General features: G+C 34.2%; 1 protein-coding gene across 1 annotated transcript in view; it reads right to left on the bottom strand.

The window, feature by feature from the left end:
- DOK6 (docking protein 6) overlaps nucleotides 1-26,895 on the bottom strand; it is a 426,698-nt gene that overhangs the window by 218,892 nt on the left and 180,911 nt on the right. The window contains exon 3 of the mRNA XM_055296826.2: nucleotides 14,109-14,223. Within this exon, the coding sequence (XP_055152801.2) occupies nucleotides 14,109-14,223 (115 nt within the window). The remainder of the gene's footprint in view (nucleotides 1-14,108; nucleotides 14,224-26,895) is intronic.

Raw genomic sequence — 26,895 nt, forward strand, 5'->3', positions numbered from 1 at the left:
ATTCTAAAACTTAAAGTATAATAATAATAAAATAAAAAATATTAATTGAGATTTGGGATTTACCCAAATTCATTTTTACAATTTTTCATGTGGAGGAATTTATTCAATTGATACATATTCCATTACATATTTTAGAGGGAAGAACCTATAAAAATATCCTCATTATATTATGGAATACATTCAATGCTTCATGTAATTATTTAGGAAATTAAACAGGTAATTCAGACTTAAAAATTTACTTGTCCAAAATTATTTGAAGATAAGTTTTTAGGTTTCATATGCTGACACAGTTATACTTTTTTTCCTCTTTTTTTTCTTAATGAAGGTAAGAAGAATCTATTTTTTTATAAGGGAAATTTTTCTTCATCTATTTTTTTGGATCCTCAATAGAACTGCTCATATAGGAAAGGAAGGACAAAGTATTAATTTTATTTCCGTTTATTTCTCTTATTAATTTTAAAAATAATTAGTGGTTTATAAGATTTCTCCAGTGGCAGAATCTATTAACCAAACTTTGGGTTTCTCTACGTCATCTCCTTTTTCATTTACTAGCCATTGCCTTGAGACTGGGACATACTCAATAAAAGAAACAAGGGCTCTCCTTTTAATGAACAGGCAAAATGTTGAATTTCTCATTGTATACAGCAATGTTTTACTTGCAGAGTTACTGCCACAGGCCTGGTGTGCCATAACCAATTTTACACCCACATGCACACACACACACGCAGCACGCTGGTCGTTCACTCTCACATCACAAGCACAAAGCACATAGTTTTTAAAATTTGTTTTGAAAAAAGCAATAGGCAAGACACGGTGGCTCCCGCCTGTAATCCCAGCACTTTGAGAGGCCGAGACGGGTGGATGGCTTGAGCCCAGGAGTTCAAGACCAGCCTGAGCAACATAACGAAACTCTATCTCTACAAAAAATACAGAAATTAGCCAGGCATGGTGGCACACAGCTGTAGTCCCAGCTACAGGTGGGAGGATTGACTAAGCCGGGGAGGTGGAGGCTGCAGTGAGCCTTGATCATGCCACTGCACTTCAGCCTGGGCAACAGAGCAAGACCCTGTCTCAAAAAAAAAAAAAAAAAAAAGAAAGAAAAGCAAAAAAGAAAAAGTAATTATTCAAAAAATATAAATATATCATTAAGACAAAACAAGTATAAATTTTACTAATTCGGGTATTAATTAATAATTCAACACACTTTCATTAGCATGTGGTGCTAGGAATACAGGGTAAGCAAGCCAATATGTGCATGTCCTCACTGAGTTAAAATCTGCCAGAGTGGAGAGACCTTGAACAGAGTGTGAAGCCCCGCTTTACGGTGCTATGGGAGTGGATAGCAAAGGCGCTAAGCAGCGTGAGGGGGCACAAAGCAGGAGAACCTTACGCTGAAAATGGAAGGAAATGTAGGAGTCGGTTGGGTGAGGTGTTGGTGCCAGGCTGGGGTAGGCAGAGGAGCAGCTCATGCAAGTCCTCTATGTCAGAAAAGAGCAAGAAATACATATGCACCCTCGCACACATGCACCCTCGCACACATGCACCCTCGCACATGCACCCTCGCACACATGCACCCTCGCACACATGCACCCTCGCACACATGCACCCTCGCACACGCACCCTCGCACACATGCACCCTCGCACACAAAGTCTCTTCGTGCTCATCAACATGCACAAGCCAAACAGGCACAGGTTGAGGATTCTTTTTGGTTTTGTAGTTAGTTTCTTTTTACCATATTAGAATTATGTGAAATAGCAATAGCCAGTTTTCTTGAAAACCTAAGGAAAACAAATTTTTCTGCAACTGTCTTCCCATCCTGGGTTTTTTTTTTTTTTAACTTAAATACACACTATAGATGCCCTTAAGATCATAGACTTATACCTAATTTACTTTTTGTTGAAAATTTTACTGAGATGATTATAGACTCATATGTAGTTAAGAGAAATGATACAGAGACATCCTTTGCACACTTTGTCCAGTTTCCCCCAATGGTAACATTTTGCGAAAGAGGAGTATAATATGACAACCAGGGTGTTGACATTGATAGTCCACTGATCTTATTCTGGTTTCCCCAGTTTTACTTATATGTGTGTGTGTGTGTGTGTCTGTGTGTGTATGCAAGTTTTATATAATTTATCACTTGTGGAGGTTTGTGTACGCACCACAACAATCAATGTTGCACAGTTGCAATACAAGCTCTTACTTTTTAGTGACCATACAGCCCTCCTGTCCCCACACTTCCAGCCCCTTTCCTAACTTTTGGCAACTACTAATCTGTCCTCCATTTCTAAAATTTGTCATTGAAAAGATATGTAAACAGAATCACATGGTATCTAAAACCATTTGGGATGTGCTTTTTGTCACTTAGTGTAATTCCCTCAAGATTCATCCAGGTTGCTGCATATATTGAATCTGTTCTTTTTTGTACTGGTGAAGAGTATTTATTTCATGGTGTGAAGATACCACAGTTTATTGAAGGACATCTGAGTTCTTTCCAGTTTGGGGCTCTTACAAATAAAGCTCGTATAAACATTCAGGTGTGTGTGTGTGTGTGTGTGTGTGTACTTGTTTCTTTTTCCTTTTTTGGGATAAATGCCTAAGGGTGTAATTTCTAGGTTGTAAGGTAATTTCATGTTTAATTTTATGAGAAGCTGCCAAACAATTTTCCAAACTGACTGTACCATTTTACATTTCCCATCAGCAACATATGAGAGATCTAGTTTTTCTGCATCCTCACAAGCACTTGGTGGTGTTGCTAATTTTTAAAAAATGTTAGTCATGCTGATAGGTGTGTCACTATGCACCTCATTGCGGTTTTAATTTGCATTTCTTGATGATTAACTTACTTAAAAATACTGAACACATTCATGCACAAATTCACATATGCAAAATTTCGTGTGAATGCAATAAATTGTACACTTGATGTTTTCTTTTGCTCATTTTATCTTCTCTTTCCTTTTTGTAATTTTAATTTTTATGGGTACATAATAGTTGTACTACCTTTCTTTTTTTGGTTGCCTTTTTTGTCCCTTTTCCTTTTCCATCCACCTCACCATCATCCTCCCTTACCTCAGGTAGCAGTTGTTGAAACTCTGTCTCTCTCTCTTTGTTTCCTTTAAATATGTGATTACAGTTGTTCCTAAATATCCATACGTAGGGGATTGGTTTAAGGACCCCCTTCTCTGACCCTCAATTACCAAAATCAATGAATGCTCAAATTTCTTACATAAAATGCTGCAGTGTTTGCATATAACCTCCCCAATACTTTAAAGTACATCCTGATTACTTATAATATGTAATACAATTTAAATGCTATGTTAATCATTGTTATACTGTATTTCCTAATTTGTATGGCTTTTATTGGTGTATTGTCATTTTTCTTCTGAAATATTTTCAATTCACCGTTGGTTGACTCCACAGATGCAGTATCCGCAGATATGGAGGGTGGACTGTGTTTGTTGTATACTTCTTGGTTAGTTGCTTTGCCTGAAGAACTAAGTTTGATTGAAATCTTCTCAAAGAATTTAAATTAGAATTCTTTCTAGTGATCGCAAAATATTTCATGGAATAAGGATACACCATAAATGCTCAACTGTTTTCTTGATAGGCATATATTTCCAATTTTTTTGCCATTATACATAATGTACTTAATGTTCTTGTACCTGTATCCTCATGTATTAGTGTGTATGCTTATATGAGATATATTCCCAAGGAGGTTCATAGAATCAAGGGTATGCATGTTTATTTAATAGCAATTGCCAGTTGTCTCGAAAACCTAAGGAAAACAATTCATATTCCTATTAGCCATTATGAGAATATACTTTTACCTACATTTTCATGGGAAATAAATGTGAGAACTCATTTTTCCCCTTTCTTTAAATTTTATTTTATTGTGATAAGAACACTTAACATGAGCTCTACCTTCTTAACAGATTTTTAAAAGGGCAATACATTATTGATGAATAGAGGTGCAAATGTTGTACAGAAGATCTCTAGCGCTTATTTACTTTGCTTAACTGAAACTTTATGCCCATTGGTTAGCCCCTACCTTCTGGTAACTACTATTTCATTCTTTGGGTTTACAAATTTGACTATTTTAGATACCTGACATAAGTGAAATCATGCAGTATTTGTTTTTTTGTGACTGGCTTATTTCACTTAGTATAATGCTTTCAAGATTCATCCATGTTGCTGCATATTGCAGAATTTCCTTCTTTTTAAAGATTGAATACTACTGTATTGTATGTATATTCCACATTTTCTTAATCCATTCATCAACTGATCAACATTCAGGTTGTTTCCATATCTTGGCTATTGTGAATAGTGCTGCAATAAACATAGGAGTGTTAACATCTCTTCAAGATCCAAGTTTTAATTCTTTTGGATAAATACTCAGAAATGGGATTGCTGGATCATATGGTAATTCTCCTTTTAATGTTTTGAGGAACTTCCATATTGTTTTCTATAAGAGCTGCATCAATTTGTGTTTCCATTACTAATACACTAGGGTTCCAATTTCTCCACATCTTTTCTGACACTTGTTGTCATTTTATCTTTTATTTATTTATTTTTTGTAATAGCCATCCTAGCAGGTTTGATTTACATTTTCATAATACTCATTGTGATTTTGATCTACATTTTTATAATGATTCGTTATGTTCAGAGCACCTTTCATACACCTGTTGACCATCTGTATGTCTTCTTTGGAAAGATGTTTATTCTGTTTTTGAATTAGATGATTTATTTATTTGCTATTGAGATGTACACATGCCTAATATATTCTGGAAATTAACTGCTGATCAGGTAGATAGTTGACAAGTATTTTTCCCATTCTGTAGATTGTCTTTTCATTCTGTTGATATCTTTCTTCACTGTTTAGAAGCTTTTTAGTTTGACACAATTTCCATTGGCCTACTTTTGCTTTTGTTATCTGAGCTTTCTGTGTTATAGCCATGAAATCATTTTTCTAGACCAAGGACATAAAATTTTTCCCGTATGTTTTCTTCTAGGAGTTTTACAATAGCACCAAAAAGAATAAAATACTTAAGAAATAAACAACTAAAAGTTAAGTGAAAGTTTTTTTTTTTTTTTTTTTTTTGAGACAGAGTCTTGCTCTGTTGTTCAGGAGAGAAGGCAGTGGCGCCATCTCAGCTCGCTGCAACCTCCACCTCCCGGATTCAAGCAATTCACCTGCCTCAGCCTCCCGAGTAGCTGGGATTATGGGCGCCTGCCACCATGCCCACCTAATTTTCGTATTTTTAGTAGAGACGGGGTTTCACTATGTTGGCTAGGCTGGTCTCAAATTCCTGACTTCATGATCCACCCGCCTCAGCCTCCGAAATTTCTATGCTTTAAAATACAAACATTTATGAAAGAAATTCAAAAAGATACAAACAAATGGGAAAACATCTATTGCTCATGGATTTGAAGAATTAATATTGTTAAAATATCATCCTACCCAAAACAATCTACAATGCAATCCCTATCAAAATTTCAACGACTTTTTTTTTTTACAAAAATAAAAAAAATTCTACAATTCATACGGAACCACAAAAGACTATGAATATCCAAATCAATCTTGAGAAACAGGAATAAAGCTGGAGGTATCACACTTCCCGATTTCAAATATACTACAAGATTACCATAATCAAAAGTTTAATTACTGGCATGAAGGCAGACATATAGACCGATGGAACAGAATAGAGAGCCCAGAAATGAAACCACACATATATAGTCAACTCGTCTTTAACAGGGGTGCCAAGAACACATAGTGGGCAAAGGATAAGCTATTCAACAAATAGTGTTGGAAAATTGGAAATCCACACAGAAAATAATGAAATTGGATCCTTATCTTACACTATATCCAAACATCAAATCAAGATAGATTAAAGGCTTAGTTATAAGATTTTAAATTTATAACTTGAACTGAGGGTTCCTTTTAATCTTGAGTTTATTCTCATCATCATTTTGATTTTTTATATCTCTAACCATTTTACAATTTAAGTCTTCTTAAAAAAACAATTTTGCCATTTGTATTTATAAAAATGTGAATTGCCTAGTCATAATCTTTGCATAACTGTAATTAACATTTCCTCCTTGTCACTTTATGAGTTTTTTCACATTATGGTTTTTAACATTTTCTCTGTTACCTGCATTTCCAATATTATTCTAAAACTCTAATTTGTGTAGTGACTCCGCTTGTGAATCCTTTGCTGTAGGAGAGCTGTTTGATTTTTTAGGCTCAGATACATCAGTCGTCGTGTTTTATAGTTTTGGAGCTCTGTCTTTATAAAGAAGGTCTCTCCCTAGATTATGCATACAGTTTTGCAAATTTTCTTTGAAAATTTTTTAGACTTTAACATATTGTCTTTGGTGATTCATAGATATTATTCCATATAAATTTTAAATAATTTTCCCTACTCTAAAAGTAAAATTTTGTTGACATCCAAGTAGGAACTATATTAAAATGCACTATTAACATGGGAGAAGTTTATGTTTTAATATTGTGTTTTGGGAGAAGTTTCTATTTTAATATTGTGTTTTTATATCCAAGGACATGATCTATTTTGTTTATAAATAAGACTTGTTATTTTCCTTTATGTAGTAATTAAATCGCTCCTGAATATGTACCTTTATCCTGCTATGGTATATTGCTGTAGCTTTTTGTTAATTTTTAAATTTAAAGTTAAAGATATATTAAAACAAAATAATATCACATGTTACTACGCTGGCTTCATAAAATAAATTAGATCATATTCCTTCTTTATGAGTTTTAATGTTTCAAAGGCAACAAAGTAGATCAAGTAAGACTACCAGGAAACTGTTCACTCCCCCTGAGGGTAAGGGGGTTGGCTTGTTTGCTGCTTGTTGCAATATGTGCTGGTTGTTCAAAAAGGGCCTAGTTTCTGGTTCTGGGTTCTGCAACTGTGACACAAACCCATTGCATGTGCAGGCATCCATCTGGGGTAATCACATTGCCTCTTTGGGACTTGGGAAAAAAAAATTATTTTATCTGACCCAGGAATCTTTTGTCATGTGCTGGGATCCATGAAAGAGTAACACATAAAACCATCTTTGGTTAAATTTGCTTATAAGTATTTTATTATTTTTAACACAATTTAGATAGATAGGCTTAAATTTCCTTGTTGAGGGAGGCTAAGGCAGAGAGTTGCTTGAACCTGGGAGGCGGAAGTTGCAGCGGGCCGAGATTGCGCCGCTGCACTCCAGCAGCCTGGGCGACAGAGACTCCGTCTCAAAACAAACAAACAAACAAAAATTCTTTTTGAATCATTTGCTGTCAGTGTAAATAAATGCTACTGATTTTTGTATGTTGCTCTCATATCCTGCATCTTCACTGAATTCGTTTATTTGTCCTAACAGTTTTTAAATGGAGTCTTTAGGGTTTCTACATATAGGATCATGTCATCTGCAAACAGAGGTAATTCTAATTAGGACGTCTTTTGTTTCTTTTCTTGTCTAATTTCTCTGGGTAGGACTTACAGTGCTATGTTCAATAGAAGTGGCAAGGGAGAGCATCCTTGCCTTGTACCAGATCTTTGAGAAAAAGCTTTCAGTTTTTCTTCATGGATTATGATGTTAGCTGTGGGCTTTTCATAAGTGGCCATTATTCTGTTGAAGTTTGTTCCTTTTATATGTATTTTATTGAGAGTTGTCTTTCTTTCTATATAATTTTAGAATTCCTTGGGAATTTTATTTATTTTTATTTTTATTTTTTGAGATGGAGTTTCACTCTTGTTGCCCAGGCTAGAGTGCAGTGGTGTGATCTCAGCTCACTGCAACCTCTGCCTGCCGAGTTCAAGCAATTATCCTGCCTCAGCCTCCCAAGTAGCTGGGACTACAGGCGTGCACCACCACGCCCAGTTAATTTTTCGTATTTTAGTAGAGATGGGGTTTCACCGGGTTGCCGGCGGTGATCCTCAACTCTTGACCTCAGGTAATTTGCCTGCCTCGGCCTCCCAAAGTGCTGGGATTACAGGTGTGAGCCACCACACCTGGCCAGGATTTTCAAAATATAGACAATTATGTCGCCTTCAAAAAATGGGCAGTTATATTCATTGCTTTCCAATCTGTGTGTCTTGTATTTCTCTTTCTTGCCTTACTGTGATAGCAGAGCTTCCAGAACTGTCTTGCACAGCACGGAGGAGAGCAGGAAAGCTTTCCGTCTTTCCAGTCTATGGAGAAAGCATCAGTTTTTATCTTAGGTGTGATGTAGCCATAGGTTTCTGCAGATGTTCTTTATCAAGTTGAGGAAGTTCCCATCTATTTTTTATTTTCTCATAGTTTTTATCATGAATGTCTTTGAATATTGTCAGATACTTTTTCTGTGACAATATAATTTTTATTCTTTAGATTATGAGTGGGATCATTTTCTGAATATTGAAAATTATACTATCTTTTATTGTTGTTACATTTCATTTTTCAAGTCATCCACCAGAAAAAAAGTGATGTTTTAACTTTTATCCTAGACTTAGTAATAATTTGTGCTTAAGGAGAGACCTCAAGGAAAAGACAGCATATGACTGTCATCTATGTTAAGTGAATATATGTTCGGTAATTAGCATCAGGACTTAGGCGAAAACTTGTACAGGTGACCTGGTTGTTAAGAGCATGTGCTGAGGTTCAAAGTACCTCTGTTTCTTCTTTGGTTAAACGGACAGGACAGTTCACATGGGGCTGCAGGGAGGATATTTTGCATTAATACATTTCCTACTCTTATTGCAGAATCATAGAAAGGTTTCAGTAAAACTACTGTTACTTTTTATCATTTTGTATGTTTAAGCTTTTAAAAATGACAAATACTTCCTGAATGCTGCAAAATGACTTGATCTCAGCTGATTTTGAAACACACACACACACACACACACACACGTATCTCTCCCAACAGGGGTCTCAAAGAACTACAAGGATTTTTCAAAATTTTCTATCCTGAGGCCATGGTGCAGACACTCTCTCCGACAAGGATAAGCGACACTCTTATTAAACTTTAGAAAGTGGGTTTCTTCAGACTTCACCACTGCACAATGTCCCCATATAACAAAACTGCACTTGTACCCTCTAATTTATACAAATAAAATGAAAGTGGATTTCTTGTTATCACTTGGCAATTCCTTTGAGTATTTAATAATCTATACAATATCTACTTGACACAGCATTTTCTTGGAGAATAAAATTTTATTAACAGATATAAACTACTGTAGCTTAACATTTATCTACAATAATTTGCATTACAAAGTAATAAAATTTCTTGTTTATGATTTTCAAGTTCTTTTTTATCCTGATCAGCATGTGTCATGAAGTTGAGACAATTTAAAAAAATCTTGCCATTATTTCTCAAACACTTTAACTACTAGCTTCGAGCAGACTTAGATCTATACATAAAAAGTAGTTTTAAAAAGAAATAATGCTTTCAAGTAGGTCATATTTAAAGTAGTTGAAAACCATTTGCTAGAAATTCAAACAAAAGCATTCTTCTATATTAACATTTGTATCTGACTTCAGCCACGTTGTCAGGAAATTCTTCTCTGGGAAGTTAAGACCATTTTATCCTAATGAAGAGCCCTTCATTTCCCAAAAATCTTACACGAACCATAAAACCAACATTAAGAAACCTTCACATTTCAGACTTGTGTCTGTGAAATTCAGATATGAGAAGAAACAGTCTTTGTTAGCAAGAGGATTCTGTGTGTTCAAAAATTTTTAAAAAACAGAACCTTGTTTTTTGTGATGTACTAATCCTAGTTCCTTAAGTACTAAATAAGCCATTTTTCCCCACTGGTAATTGATCATGGGAAAGTTCAAAGTCAGAGATATAGAAATTATCTGTTTATATTAAAAATAATTACAGTGTTCAGTTTAAATTATGGATTCAAATTATCACTGTGATTTATTGAGACCACTACTTGTCATTTTCAATTAAGAATGCTATTAATGACCCTAATTTGATGCTTATATTTTGAAATCCTAGTTAAAATAAAATTATGATCTTATTTCTTTATAAATTTTTTCACTGAGAATAAATCATATAATAACTTAATATCCAAAATAGTTTCCCTAAAGTTATGCTTCACAAATACATGCATTTTAGTTTCAACTTTTTGGCTCAACAAGAACTGAGTAAAGTTTTCCACAGATGTCTATATTTTAGGGTATCTAGAAATCTATGGAAGAGACTAACCTGGTAGCAATAGCTGTGATGAGCAGATTCTGGTATAGGTTTTACATGATGTATAGACTGGTAACAAATGTCCACAGGGCACTCTGTAAGGTAGGCCAGCTGAACTGTAGGATTAGGGGCTACAAGGGTAGGTTTTTGCACTCTGCAATCAGTGTCAAAAGGTCAGCCATCTTGTAACCTTTCCATTTGTCCTACAGATGTGTGGTAAGCTCACACAGCAGCATTGCAGATAAAACCAAGCAGGGCCTCGATAATTATTTCAAAGTTAGCAATAAAACAGTATTTTAAAATGACCCTGAAGGGAGCGCTCAGTTCACTAAAAGAACATGTGGTAGGCTCAGGCTTCTGCTGAATCACCTACACTGAAAAATGGGACTCTCACAATACAACTTTAAGTCTGGTTCTTCATTATTGTTCATGACACTAGGTAAACATCTAACATTTCCTATCAAGCCACTGAACAGTGGCAATGATTTTAGTGTCATTTCCATTGTTGAGAAATAATGAATATCACTTCATCATTCTGAAAGCATTCTATAATAGGATGGTGTAAGAATTTTTCAAACACCAGTTATTGTAAGATATAATTTTTCTTTACTAATTTTAATATATCCTTGATAATGTGCTAGATTTCTATTATACTTGAGTCTACTCTAGTTCATTGATATATTTTTATTCACTTCCACATTATTTTTTTAAAAAACATCTCATTTTGGTATAGTTTCAGATTTAAAGAATTATTGCAAAAATAATACTGAGTTCCTATATGGCCTATATCTATCTTCTCCTATTAGTAACATCTTACATTAGTATGGTACATTTGTTAAAATTAATGAACTAGTATTGAAAAATTTTTACTAACTAATCACCACATTTTATTAAGTTTTCCTCAGTTTTTATTTAGTGTCCTTTTTTGGTTTCAAGATCCCATCAAGATACCACATTACGTTTATTCATCATGCCTTCTTAGCTCCCTCTCAGTTGGGACAGTTTTCCAGGCTTTCCTTGTTTGTAATGACCTTGAAAGTTTTGAGGAATACTGGGCAGGTATTTGTAGAATGTTCCTTCATTGGGATGTGTCTGATGTTATTCTCATGGGTTTATAGGTTGTTAGGATGAAAACCACAGAGGTAAAGCGCTATTTTTGATCACATCATATCAAGGGTAGATTCTATCAACATGATTTATCATTGTTGATCTTCACCTTGGTCACCTGGCTGAGGCAGTATCTGTCAGTTTTCTCCACCACAAAGTTGTCTTCTCCCATCCCTTTCTATCCTATTCTCCTAGGGAGGAAGTCACTATGAACAGCCCCCACTTAAGGCACAGGGAGTCATGCTCCATCTCCTCTGGACAGAGCATCTGCATAAATTATTTGTAATTTTCTGCATGGGATATTTTTCTATACTCTCCTATGTATTTATTCATCAAGCATTGTGAAAGCATGGACTCATTCATTTATAATTTGGGTTATAATCCTGTGCTACTTTATTTTAGTATTCAAATTGTTCCATCTTTGGCCATTGGGAACTCCTGTGTCCCTCTGACATACAGAAGCATTTGTGTGGTACTTCCTTACTTTCTGGCACTACAAGATGCTCTGGGCTCGTCTTGTATATTTCATGCCCCAGTCCTAGAATCTACCATTTCTCCAAGAAGCCCTGGTTCCTCTTACTAAAAACCAACAAAGATCTGGATGCTAGGTGTACTTGGGAGTTTTATTTTAAAATTCTAAACCTTGATGGCCTTTAAATTAAAATTTAAATGCTTTTGTTACACCAACCCAGTGGGCTGGCTTGTGTAACAATGGGGTGCTCTGACTGTAGCCCCTGGTCGGGAGTGGGGCACTGCTCTATCACACTTACTGTCTTGAACACCCTGGTGGTCCTCTGTTGTGCATAGACCAACAAAATTCAGCAAATCATACTTCAGAATTTCCAGATAGTATATAAACACAAGTACTGCTGAATTTCAACTATGTTTATATGAGTTTCTGAATTAATATATCAATATCGATACATTATAGAGACTGACATTTATAAACTAAGAACTTGAGATGATGGGAATACAGAACTCAAATGTACTATTCAAATAATACACCTTTTCTATTAAAATGCTCTAAGTATCAGGATGTACATCAGAGCTTTGCTTTCAATTGGGCCATTGGTATGTATTCTGTGATCTATTAGGGCGAGGACATTCATGTGATACCAGGATAAATGAGGTAGAAAAGATTCATGAAGCAGTAAAGATATTTAGACAAAATTTTAGAAATATATATTTTCTCTAACTTCCAAGAATATAGAAATTTGAAAAGGTAGAATCTTGTAAGCTTTATAATATTCTCAAGCCTAGTTTATTCTAAAACCAATAGAAAGTTAAATGGAGAGTAGATTATAATGATGTAAATCAGAAAAAACATCTGTATAAATACATAAAATTGCATTAAATGATTTTCTACTGTAATATGGGATTCAAGATTGTAATCAGATTGAAAAGAGCAATATATTGAATGATTACGTTATTAACTAAACATGAATTTTAGGTCAATAGCTTTCCAAACACAACATAAATCAGATTTTCACATAAAGAAATATAACCAAATATCATTCTTTAACAAATTAATAGGCTCCAGTATTTCCTATACATTCACAATATTGCTCACTACAATTTGCAAATGTACAGTAATTGGGAAAATTAGAAATTTAAATATTAAACATTACCTTTTAGTTTTTTTTTAAATACTAGTTTTAATATGAGAGATTAAGAGCCCAGAGAAAAATAAAGTGGTTTACCAGTTTTAAGACAGTTGACAGGAAGGCAGAAAAATCACTGGATGATATTATATTACACCAGCAAGGTTGGGACAAGGGGGTATTACAAAATGGGAATTTATATCAATTAACAGGCTTCTGTGCAACTCCAAAATGTCGATTTTAAATGATGAAATGAGGTCAGATGGCAAGTGAAGAGAAATATGCCAGGACAGATGGATAAAGGCACACAAGAAAAGAGGAACACGGAGATAAATTCCAGTTCAGTTTAGCCATACTAAGATAAGGTCGGTGAGAGGTGTGAGCAATTTCAGTTAGGCAAAGGGACATTATCAGTTTTAGAATAATATAACCTGATATTAATGACATCCATAAACAAAGTATACAAAACTAGAAGGACCATTTTACTTTTTTAAAATGCTGAATAAAATTTCTCCTAAAGACCTAATCATTAGTTTAAGTTCACATCTTGCAAACCCTTGGTACTTTCTAACATCCATTATAAAACGAACGCACCATTGCATTGAGCAAAATCTTTAAAAAGTGATAAGCCAGCTAATATATTACACACCACGGGGATTCCAACATGAAAAATACTGCAAGTTCAAACTATAAACTGCCTTGTGTCTCAATAATGTCAGAGTGCTTTATGAACTGAGATGCTAAAATTCAATCTGAAATGTTTTTACTTGTAGTACTGAGAATCCATGAAAGCAACCAATTGCTCAAAGTTCTATTCTGTGGTGTCTGGGGACTGGGGCTGTGCTCTGCCATGCTTTTGCACAGACCCCGACTCCTGCCCTACAAAATGTCTAGAGACTCAATGAGCAAGAACCAGAGTATTGGTCATGTGCTCACCCGAACAACACCTGCCAGGTATTGTTTACTTAATTCTCAAAGCTGGAATGGAAACCCCAACAGGCAGACCACCTGGGGGCCAAATCCAGACACACACATGTAACAAGAGGCACCAAAACATCTGTAGAAATCAATACGCTGAGCTTCTGAATGAAGTCTTCTACAGCACATTCTCATTACAGTAGGCCATCCTGTTCAATAGCGTACCTTCATCCGCCTGGGCCATTGTCTCACAAGCAGCTCAATTTCCTCAAGGGGTAGATGGCCAATCATAGCTTACCTGACTCACAGGCAAATGTCTTCGACGTTTCATCGTGAAAGATGATTGCCACCGCATGCTTCTTTGTCTCTCGGGGCAGTCTGGTTATATTTTTGATATTGTGCAGTTCAGTTACCTTGAAAGAAAAAATATTTTTAACTTAGTGTACAGTATGTATGCTGTACGTTGGAGTGCTGAAACAAAATGATAAGTTATCACAGTCTTACATGAATTTCCACTAGATAGTTGTACTCATTTTGAATTGACGTTAGCCAAAAACAGTAAAGAACAAAACAAAATGTCTTCTGTTATGCCCTTAACTTTGGTCACAGACTATATTGTTTGCTGCATTTTGAAATGACCTACACATTATGTAGAAGGGTTCTATGGACTTTGTGCTTTTATTAAAAGCATATACCTGGCAAATAATAGCAGTATCTGGTATACAGAGGATTCTCATTAAATATCTGCTGAATATTGGTTGTATTTAATATCTCCCCTCTCTTAATTCTCACCTGTCATGCAAATTTCCTGTAGGCCTATGGTCCTGAGGCAACTGAAACATGTCTGTCAGCAAAGTGACTGGAGAGCAAGTCCATTGCTCCAAAAGTTATATTTTAGAGCAACAAACTTGCTGTCCAGAAAAATGCTCATAGTGTTCACAGACCCATATACCACTTCTCCCACCAAAGCCCATCCAAGATTTATGCACCCCGGTTAACAACACTTTATTTATTGGGCAATTAATAAATATCTAGTAGCCTTATGTATTTTGGATGTTGACTCCTTATTGGTACAAGATCTTCTGCTAGAACTTGTGCATCTTTAATTTCCCCCACAGTCAACAGAAACAAACAAATGTGTATTTCCTCAATAACTCTGCAAACACAACATTGCAATAATAATATTCAATGAGTTAATTTTTTAAAATCTTCTTATCAAGGTGCTGAATTTTTTCTTCTAATTCATAAGATTTCTCATTTCTAGATCCATACCATTAACAGAAAGAAGGCAGGATTAACTAGCATAGTAAACAGCAAATTAATATCCTCTTTTATGACAACCTATGATATTATATCTGTAATTATATGATCTTATAATAAATTCATTACCTTTTGACTATGCTTTAATTTCTCTTCTCCAAATGTAGAATTTTCACAGGATATAACTAGCTTTTTCAACGCTATTTTGCTGATTAATATTTTTATAAACACAATAATTAAACACATGCATATTTATATACACATTTGCATATTATAGTTATATAATCTAATATATAATACAAATATAACCAATATTTAATATTCCTTAGGATCTATTTTCCTAAGGAAATAATATTTTATTATCTTTAACATTAAGTGTGGTTAGTACTTAGCAAGCATTTATATCTGTATTTAACATTACACTATGTAAACTAGACTAGGATCCCCAGTAAAAACACAAAAAAACCTAAAAATCACAGGCAAGTAATCTATAATGTGGATAGAAATGAGCAAGTGAATATGTTGGAATGGAGACTACAGAGAGTGGCTGAAAGTTACTTGTCAAGGAAAATCACCCAAGTCATCAGGTATTTTTTAAAGTTACAGTTGATCATCTTTATTTGTGGTTTCTGTATCTGTGAATTTACCTACCTGCAAAAATGTATTTACAAACCCAACATAAATACGCATGGCACATCTGTGGTCATTTGTAGACATGTGCATGTGCAGAGAGGTGAAAACTTTGAGTCTCCAGATGTGCACGCTTCCAGCTGAGGTTGAGCAGGCATTTCTGTCTCCAGATGTGCACGCTTCCAGCTGAGGTTGAGCAGGCGATGCTGTGTCTTACTGTGTTTGTGGTCATACTGTAGACACATGTCTTTTTCATGCTCTGCTTAGAGCCATGGCTTTTGCATTTTTGTGATTTTTCTTGTTGACTACACTTTTAAAAATGGCTCCCCAAGTGCAGTGCTAAACTGCTGTCTAGTGTTCCTAAGTTAAAGAGGACTGTGATAGCCCTTATGGAGAAAATACATGTGTTAGATAAGCTTTATTCGGCATGAGGTACAGTGCTGTTTGCCCTAAGTTCATTATTAGTAATCAGATATCTTTAAAGAGCAACAATAAAACGAGGTAATATAATGATCAGTTAACAAAAGTGTTGTGATCAGAGGTCATTAATTAATTCATTCATGATTTGCAACTCAATGTTTGCAGAGGTTTTATAGACCATAACTACAATGAATAATGAAAATCAACTATATGCCTTAGAGATTGTTCTAGGGTTTACCATAAATATTTTAATGTACCAGAATTAGCTTTAGATTGATATTAATTTTGTTCCAGTGAAATATAGAAATCTCATATCTACATAGCTTTTTCCCTTACTGTGATATTATTTTTATACTTATTACATCTATTAATATAAATGTTACAAACCTAACATTACATCATATTTATAATTTTAATTATTAATTTATATAATTTTGTATATTTTAAAGAAGCTGAGAGAAGAAAGCAGATCAAGTGTATATTTATTGCTTTTTTACATTAATATTTTCTTTATAATTTCTGTATCTTTTCTTTTGTTCCTATTGACTTGAGTTACTATCCAAAGTCATTTCCATAGTCCAATACAACTTCGCTCCCACCACCTCCTTTTTGTTGTTATTGGTAAATATATTAGAACTCTATATGTTATAGGCCTAAAAGTACATTATATACATATTGTTTTATGTAATTGCCTTTTAAGTCAGTTCAGAGGAAAAAAATAAATATGCATTTATACTATCTTTTATAATTACCTTACTGATACTGTTTTTTGGTATGGTTGAACTGGGATCACTTACTATTTCTTGTAAGGCATGTCTGTGAGTTTTACTCTGTCTCATGATGCCTTTATTTCATCTTATTTTTTGAGGAATACAAGATTCTTTGTGGACGTGTTTTTCTTTTTTTTTTCTCCCCTTTAAGCACTTTGAATATACTTTCCACTGCCTTCCAGTCTACAGTGTTTTTAGTGAGAAGTCAGATGTTAATCTTATTGGGGTTCCTTTGTAGGTGAAGAGCAGTTTTTCTTTTGCTGCTTTCAAAATATTCCATTTGTTTTTGCCTTTCAGTATTTTTACTATGACATGCCTGATGGTATATCACTTTGCATTTATCCTACTTTGAGTTAATTGAGCTTCTGGATGTGGAATGACAGTGGTTTAATCAGGACTCCCTTTCACTCTTTCTTTCCATGACCACACCCAATTATTTAGCTCCACTACTTGCAGGCTGATTTCTTTATTTTTTTAAAAAATATCCTGGGGGCATATATCACTTCACATATGGGGCCAATCCAATTTGGGATCTTTTAAAGTGATAGTTCCTGAGGTCATTGTTTTACATTGGTTCTAAATCCAGATGGGCTCCTCCCAGCTGTCTATGTTCCAGGTCCTGTCCAGGAAACTTGCTGACCTACAGTTTAGCTTATATCTCTCGTATACCTATCATTTCCTTTCAATTGCTTTTCATCACAGCTTCTGTGCTTTTGTATAGTGTCCTTTTGCTTAAATTTTCCACACCCTGTTGATAATGAAATCAGCTGTTTTTGGAAAGAGACTGAGAACTCTGTTTTATGGTCAGCTTTATTCTTCTAGGGCAAAAATCTCTAAGCCATGTGTCTTAGTTAGGCTTCTCTGGAGAAACAGAATGAGTAGTATATATGAGGGGTCTTTGAAAGGTTCATAGACCTTTATGTATATATAAGGGGTCTTTCAAAGGTTCATATTGTGAAAAAACTATGCATGGATTAAAGATTTTTTGCACCAAAATAAATTAATAATCTCATAACTCATAAATTCACATAAACTCATCAACTTTTGTTGTAACATATCTAAATAGACTCTAGTCTGAGGCACTAAGAAGGATAAGACATCAGTTTGAAAAGAATTCCTATCAGAGCAACATGAATTCTGCTAAAATTGAAGCAAAGACAAACATCAAACTTAGGGCAAAGCTTAGGTGGAAGAACGATGAAATTATTGATGCTTCACAAAAAGTTTATGGGAAAAAATGTCCAAAGAAATCAGCAGCTTACAAATATATAAGTCAATTTAAGAAGAGAAAAGATGATGTTGAAGATGAAGCCCTCAGTGGCAGATCATCCACATCAATTTGTGAAGGAAAAAAATCATCTTGTTCTTGCCTTAATTAAGAACGACCAACAATTAATGGCAGAACAATAGCCCAAAACACAGACATCTCAATTGGTTCAGCTTATACAAGTCTGACAGAAAAATTAAAGTTGAACACATTTTCCACTCAATGGGTGCCAACACTGTTGTGCTTAGATTAGTTGCACAATTGTTTTTCTAATTCTGTAAAAAAAGACATTGGTAATTTGATAGGGATTGCACTGAATCTGTAGACTGCTTTGAGTAGTATGGTCATTTTAACAATTAAGTTTTCCAGTCCATTAACATGGCGTGTCTTCGCATTTGTTCAATTCTTTCATCAGTGTTTTGCAGTTTTCCTTGTAGAGGTCTTTCACCTCCTTGGTTAAATTTGTTCGTAGATATTTTATTTTATTTTTTGAGGTATTGTAAATGAGACTGCCTTCTTGATCTCTTTTTTAACTAGTTCATTATTGGTGTATAGAAATGCCACTTCTTTCTGTATGTTGATTTTGTATCCTGCAACTTTACTGAATTTATCATATCTAAATCCACTTTGGTAGAGTCTTTAGGTGTTCCTTTTTCTTTTTTCTTTCTTTCTTTTCTTTTCTTTTTTTTTTTTTTTCATATAAGAGACAGAGTATCACTATATTACCCAGGCTGTTCTTGGACTTCTGGCGTCAAGTGATCCTCCTGCCTCCACCTCCCAAAGTGTTAGCATTGCAGATGTGATCCACTGTGTGAGACCAAAATATACATTTTTCAAAATATAAGATCATCTCATCTGCAAAGAGGGACAATTTGACTTCTTCCTTTCCAATCTGGATGCCTTTTATTTATTTATTTAATTTTTTTTTTGCCTGTTTGCTCTGGCTAGGACTTCTAGTGCTGTGTAGAATAGGAGGGGTGAAAGTAGGTTTTCTTTTGTTTTGTATCAGTTCCTAGAGGAAAGGCTTTAGCTTAGAAAATTAGTTTTAATATATCTGTTATTTATATTTGTTTTCTCCCTACTTGTAATTATCTCATTTAAAATTATCTTGAAAAATTAAAATATGTAATATGGGTGATTTTACATAAAATAAACTTAAAGAGGTTTGCTTATATATAAAAATACATACGTTGTATATGCATGTATCTGTATGTATGTGTGTGTATATATGTGCATGTGTGTGTATGTGTGTACATGTATGTGTATACAATTTGCTATCTATCTGTCCATCTATCCAAAAATACTCATTTTCCCTTTCAGTAAAAAAAAAAAAAAATCAATGTCTTACAGTTTCTGAGAATTAATACTCTGGAGGGAAATATAAGTTTTTTAGGAAGAGTGATTCACATATTGTATTTTAAGCACATTAAAGCACGTTCTGAAATAAAGCTTAACTTTTAAATTTTTAAATGATTAATGGAATCAAGCGACATTTAAAACAAATTTTATTACAACAAAATAAATTGAAGTTATGTTTGAAAAGATATACCATTTTCAAATGCTACTAATTTTACCTGAACAAAGGATCTTAATGAAAATTATGTGTGCCTTAAGAATTTATATCAAAAGGTAAACACAAGAATGATATACAGTTAAACTACATTACATATAATAGCTAGCTGTACCATATTATGAAAACATTTATAAATGTTTGAGAACCTTTTCCAAAGGTTTTTACTTGCAAATATAAAAGTATATTAGAACAGATATTATGATTTCTATTTTTTTGTCCTCTTATAATAAAAATTGACAAAATAAGCTAATGGGTAGCCTAGCAAAATGCAGCGAACCCCAGGGATTTTCTAACTTCAGTGCCTTAGGCAGTCTGACAGATGATGTAGTTCAAACGAAGTGTTTGCTTTTCTGTAAAATTTACATGTAGAAATGCAGACAGCTTTTTCTAGCCCCCATGGTTACAGTAGTTTTGGAATAATGCAAGGTTTTTCACTGTTGATCAACAGGGTGATGTTATCCACTTCAGTATGTACCCTGAGAAATTAAACAGATGCCAGAAAAGAAAAACATAATGAAGAGGATCAAATTCTACTTTTCTCTTTCTTTTTTTTGTTTTTTCTTTTAAGAGACAGGGCCTTGTTCTGTGGCCCAGGCTGGCGTGAGATGGTGAGATCACAGCTCACTGCAGCCTCAAACTCCTGGGTTCAAGCAATCCTCTTGCTTCAGCCTTCCAAGTAGCTGGGACTACAGGTGTGTGCCATGCCCAACTAATTTTTTTAATTTAAATTTTTTGTAGAAATGGGGTCTCTCTGTGTTACACAGTCTGGTCTTAATTAAACTCTTGGCCTCAAGCTATCTTCTAGCCTTGGCCTCTCAGAGTGCTGGGATTACAGGCATGAAATCCATGACCAAATTCTACTTAAAAAAAAAATTTGAACCATGAAAATTGAGGACAAGATCTAATGTATTTGAATATCTTATCTTCATTTCTTTTTTTACTGTCAATACTATATGGATTGACTATCATGGGAAACTCTGTATTTACTTACATAAATAAAGCTTTTAAATAATTTCTAAAATGTTTTAAAATTATGTTGTTATTAGTCTAAAACCTGTCAACATAACATAAAAAATTATCATTTATTAAAATTGTGAAATCCTTGAGCTTTTCAATATCAGTAAATTATTGCATTATTAAAAAATATGTACTTTTAAATTATTGATTTTTCACATGGCTGTAAAAGCATAAAGTACTGATTAAAGTTTAATAAAAGCATTAAACTTTATTTTAAATAAATATGAAGTTGACTGAATTGAATTGAAGGAAAAATTACTTGAAAATAATTCAGATTGTTCACATCCAAATCAATACATTCCATGATGAAAAATTTAAAATATTAAGGTCTGATAAATGACAAGACTAATGCCTAAGTATAATTACCTAAATGACAACACTGCTAACAGATGTTATTTAATTTTCATTTTAAAGAGCAATCCCTAAGCAATTCACGGTTCTAGTAGAGACAAAGATGAAATACATGACCTTGTTTTTGTAGGATTTCATAATTTATTTGAAGTAGGAAAATAAAAAGTAACTCTAGTAAACCCTATGAAAGAAGGAAAAATCAGGATTAAGGGAGCAGAGAGGAAGAAAGATCTTTATTTTAATTTGTGGGTTCTGCCTCTTCTTTGTAGACATGACACTTGGATTTTAAAGGGTTAAGTTTTTAAAAAAAAGAAGAAAAACAAAAGCCACCAACTCCCAAACCTTACTCTTACCCAACTTTATTCATGTTATATCTGTTAGTGATTTCCATAAGACATATGAGAACTTATACATTCTTAAATATTTTTTATTATGTGTTTAAAGAAATAGTAAACAAATTAATACCAATACAAATAGCATTTTAAAATGAAAATAATTCCCAAATAGTATGAAAAGTGGCAGCATTTTTGCATTTTTCCAAAACTCAGATATCTGGCTTAATACAACACAGCTTAATACTCATATCTGCTTCTGAATTTAATCTGTTTAATATGTTTTGATTAAGAACATATGAAGAAAATAAGGCCTTATGCAGACATGAACTTGTCAACTAACCTATATTAGTCTCCTTTGATTCTCTCTCCAAGCTCAGCAAATGTTTTATTGAAGGTTAGTGCAACAGGGAGTCTGATACCTTGTCACATGCCCTTCCTACTACTAAAATTCATAGGTCTAGTTTCAACTTTTAATGAGTCTTTTATCCATTGTGGTTTTGTATCATCTTGGACTGATCACTGGGGAAATATTGATTTACTCAGTTATGCAAACCTTCCAAATATTGACATTATTTTATTATACATATTTAAAAAAATATTTAATATCAACCTTAGTCTCTTCAGAAAAGTCCAGTTTTGAGAAGTTGTCAAGTTCAAAAATGCAGATAAAAGATTCCCAAATTTTAATTTTTACTTGCAAGCTTAAATTTTCAAATTTTCAGTAAGCACTCAGTTGTTTTCCTTGATGAGACTCCCTTAGTTCATTTTTGAGAACATGTGTGACAAACACCAAAGTCTGAATGACCGCAGTTTGTCTGTCAGTCATTCTTTCATTAAAATAGCTGTTTTTTTCTTTAAGTAATTATTAGGCTTGTAACTTCAACCATCACACATGTGCTCTCCTCAAGACAGCCATCACACATCAGTACACAGCAGAAGTGACCTATGAGTTCTATTTATTTTGTCAAGTAGAATATTAAAAAGACACACTTGGAAGTCTAGACTTAAAATTAGTATTTCTTACTACTTCATCAAGGACATACTTAAGTAAAATGAAGATAAAATTGGCATGTTTATTTGTGTGTTTACTTATTTAGGTAACTGTATGATTGTAAAAAATGTAACTGCTACTATTGTTTGGAGCCTCTGCCTTGATGAATGTTATAGTTTTAATTACTACAGCAAATGCACCAAAACGAGTGAAAATGAAAACAGTAGAAAAGACAAGTAACACAGAAGCATTATGATGCAAGGGTGTTGTTTTCACGGACCACTCTGAGATCCACTCTTCCATATATAGCCTCCTCCTGGACCCACAACATCTGTTCTGTCATGAAATTTTGTCAGTTCTACTTCTTGAACATTCTCCTACCTATTCCTTCCTCTTCACATTAGTGACTCATTTAAACCCTCACTCTTCCTCTTCCGAAATATTTTCATCATGTTCCCATCAGCCTCCATGCTCCTCACCTTTCATTTTCTTGATCACACTGTTTTCAGACTAGTATTTCTTAACCATACATTTAATCACGCCCCTTAAGGACTTAAGCCTATTTAATAACATCTTAAAAATGAAATTTTCAGTCTTTAGCAAGAACTAGAAGGCTTTCCATGATTTAGTTGCTACCTGCACATCTAATCTCATCTTTTTCCAACTCTCAGTACAAGCTAAGTTCCAGCCGTATACAACGTCTTTCAATTTTCCTGAATAAAAAGCATGCTATTTAAAGGTTAGGAAGCTTTTCACAAAATAATCCGCTTGGAGTATGCTGATTTCGCATATTTCTATCAAACTAACAATCATTCTTCAAGACCAATGGGCAGGTCTTCCCTGAGTGACTCATGCAGAGTTCATAATTCATTCCTGGACAGACCTTTTCTCTAGAACTTGGCAATTTGATCTAAACTCAGATGCCTCTGGCTCATTATGAAATCTGTTTGTGTTCTTATGCAGGACACAGTAAGTAAAGATAGTTAATTTTCATTCATTAATGTCATTTACTTAGTTCTTTGCATACCTAGACTTCAACATAGGATTTATTTACTTATTCATTTGTGAGTTTTGACAGTGTGCTGTTCACTGTGAAGACCACTAGGCATTTATTAAGTGATTATTCCTTTCATAGCCTATGGGAGAAGAAAAGACTGAAGAATAGGATTTATTCTCTTGGGGTATATGCTGTGAGAGGGAGGGCATGTTTAGATATTTTAGGAGTTATAAATAGAAGAACAAACATCAGAGAGAAACTTTGCTTCAATTTTAGTTCAAAAAGTTTAAGATTTTACTTGTTCCACCATTACTACCATTTAAGTGGAGGTATATGATACGGGCTTAAGGACATAGCGATATTTTCTCCAGTTAAGCCCAAGTTTTTCAGTTATTTTATTTGCATGCTCGGTAACATTTGGAATATATAAATTATATTTTACTGCGCGTTTTAAAAACATCATGCTATTTATTTTATGCATCTTTTCTTTTAGCCTAACTGTGCAAATTAAGTAGAATATTACCACTCAATGCAGATCTTACTCACTACAATAGCATTTACACTATTTACTACATCCATAAATAGGCAAAACCCCATATTTACTATAATTATTAGTTTTAATGTGCCTCTTTTCAGCTTGCATCATGATAATTGAGATTAGATTATCTGCCCATTAAAGCACTAACATTCTTTCTTTAAACCTATCTTTGGAAAAGTGAAATTGCTTTCTAGACTTTTTAAAGTAGAGTCAAATGAATTAGAACATAAATTTTACTATTCTTTCATACTAATCTTACTAATAATTCTTATTAATCTGGGTATTTTACTAATCTACAGTTGTTTTAATTAAGTCAAAGATTTTACTTTTGAGAGTAAAATAGTACCTTTTAGGAGCAAGTTTAATACAACTTCACTTTATTAGGATGGAAAATATTTATTTTCTACTAAGAAAAGAAAATGAAAATTTTACTGCATTTTCATTATTACAATAAATATAGGTTAATCTCTCTATGCTTGAATCCTAAGCTTTCATAACAATAATTTAAATATTTATATTACCTCACACATTATATGCTTCAATATCTGGATCATGAAATTTGCATAGAAATTTTACTATTCCTTTTTTCCAACTAAATTTATATCGATTTTCCAGTAGCTGCTTCCTTATATTTGCCTCCTGTTGCTGATAAAAATGAATGTGTACAACAAAAGAAATCAATTTAATTCATTCTTAAAGCTAGCTGTGACAGACGTGTGCTCTGACACAATTCTCCCATGACTCACCACTTGACTATCCCAATATGTTTATTATTAATAATTACAAGCTTAATCTTTTACATCTTTGACATAAACCAAATTATGAAATGCCTCATCTAAAAATGAATTATATCAAATAATTATATCCATAATTATATTAGAATTAAAATTAACTGTAATACTCACTCCACTGGCTGTCTACTCAACCTCCAGCTCCAATTCCTTCATTCTTACCAGAACCTGATTTTGTTCAGTTATCTGCCCCTCCAACAAGCAGCCAGTGTGTGTCCTGATGGGAATCTCTCAGCACTAGTATCTCGGTACAACTCATTATTCCAAGGGTAAAGTTTCCTTGCTTGTGATTAGTTTAGAAAAGGGAATATGAGCCACATATGGCTAATGTGATGTGAATAGAAGTCTCCTAGTGGTAGCTTCATGATAAAACCAGCCTTCCTCTCTAGTGCTGAATGTCATAACTAAGAAATGCTATAGCTGCCACTCTACTAGATTCAAGAGGATGAGGCAATCCTAAGGATAGAAGAACACAGACAGAGGAAAAACATACATGTTTTAATTGTTTAGCAAGAGTTACTGAATCAAGCAACCTTGAAGGCAGTTTCTTTTTCTGTTATAATATGTAATAATGTACATTTGAAACTTGTTTGCGTTGGGTTTCTGCTATTCGCAGTCCCTAAAACTTCTAACTGATAAAGCAAGCTTAGAGTGGAGCTTGCCTCATTTTACAAATGGCAAAATGGCTAATCTGATTTTGGTCTCTATCATACAGTTAGTTAAAGTCATAGAGAGAATAAGGTCCAAATTTCTTAGTTCTCAGGCTAGTACACTTTTTCCACCAATTCATGCAATAGCCATTATTCTGAAAGTCATGTGATTTATCAGTGGTAAATATCAGCTAAACAAGAAGTTATTACAGAGAAGAATTCAACTATACAAGAGACTCAAATTGCAGGGATGATGAACAGAAGCCCAGAAAAAACTAATTACCTTATTATGCATACATTATTATGAGATTGTCTATTATAAAACAGAAAGACAATCTATATTCAAGTCTGGGAAATATAGAAAATCAGTATATAGAAATAGAGGCACTGAGGTAGAAAATCTTTGCACTTACTTCTCCTCTGTGTGTGTCTGTGTGCGTGTGTGTTTAAATTTACCACGTCTAATAATATGCTCCACTGACTCCAAAAACAAAAATTCACAAAACAACTCAGTCAGTTACGACATCGCTCTTACTTTGAGAGCTGCAATTTTACTACACAGATATTATCAGATATTATACAGCTACTATGGCTTTACCTAGTAGATGGACAAACTTATATCTCTTCATTATTGTAATGGGTTGCACAGGGGCCCCTGGGAAGATATGTCCAAGTCCTAGTCCCCTAGAACCTGTGTATGTGCCCTTATTTGGAAAAAGGGTCTTTGTAGATGTAATTAAGTTAAGGACCTTGGGAGGACATGACTCTAAATTTAGTGTAGGCCTTAAATCTAATGACAAGTGTCTTCACAAGAGATGAGCAGAGGGAGATTTGAGACAAAGACACAGGGAGATGGCCCTGAGAAAGTGGAGGCAGAGATAGAAGTTACGCTGCACTAACCAAGGAAGACCTGGAACCACCGGATGCTGAAAAATGCAAGCAAGGAGACTCCCTTGGAAGCTTTGGGAGAGTGTGGCCCTGCAGACACCTTGATTTCTGACTTTTTGGCATCCAGAACTGTAAGAGAATAAATTTCTGTGTTTTTAAGCCACCAAGTTTTTGGTAATTTGTGAGGCCAGTCCCAATTACTACAATGACACAGATTATGAGAAGATAAGCAGTGCCGTCTGTATTAGAGTTAGTTATTACATGAACGTAAAATAGAAGGACAAACATGAAAATTTTCTATGTAGCCCTATTTCTCCAGTAAGATATTTGTTTCTTTAAAAGCAAAGGATACAGCCCTGCTTATTTAGTGTCACCTGAAGGCATTAAATATGCTTTTCTTTGTTATTCTTTATTTATTATTTATTTTTGATTAATAAGAAGTCCACACAGCTCTCTAATGTGCCTCCCCCAGAGGCTGGGCAGGTGATTGATGGGTAGCCTGTGGGTGGTGAAGTTCCATTCGGGCAAGAGCTCCTTGTCAACGAGCCCTGTCAGCATGGGGGCCCCAGGAGGAAATGCAGGGAAAAGGCAGCTAAGCACAAAGCCT

Source organism: Symphalangus syndactylus, chromosome 1 (assembly GCF_028878055.3).
Source record: "Symphalangus syndactylus isolate Jambi chromosome 1, NHGRI_mSymSyn1-v2.1_pri, whole genome shotgun sequence".
NCBI classification, from domain to species: Eukaryota; Metazoa; Chordata; class Mammalia; order Primates; family Hylobatidae; genus Symphalangus; species Symphalangus syndactylus.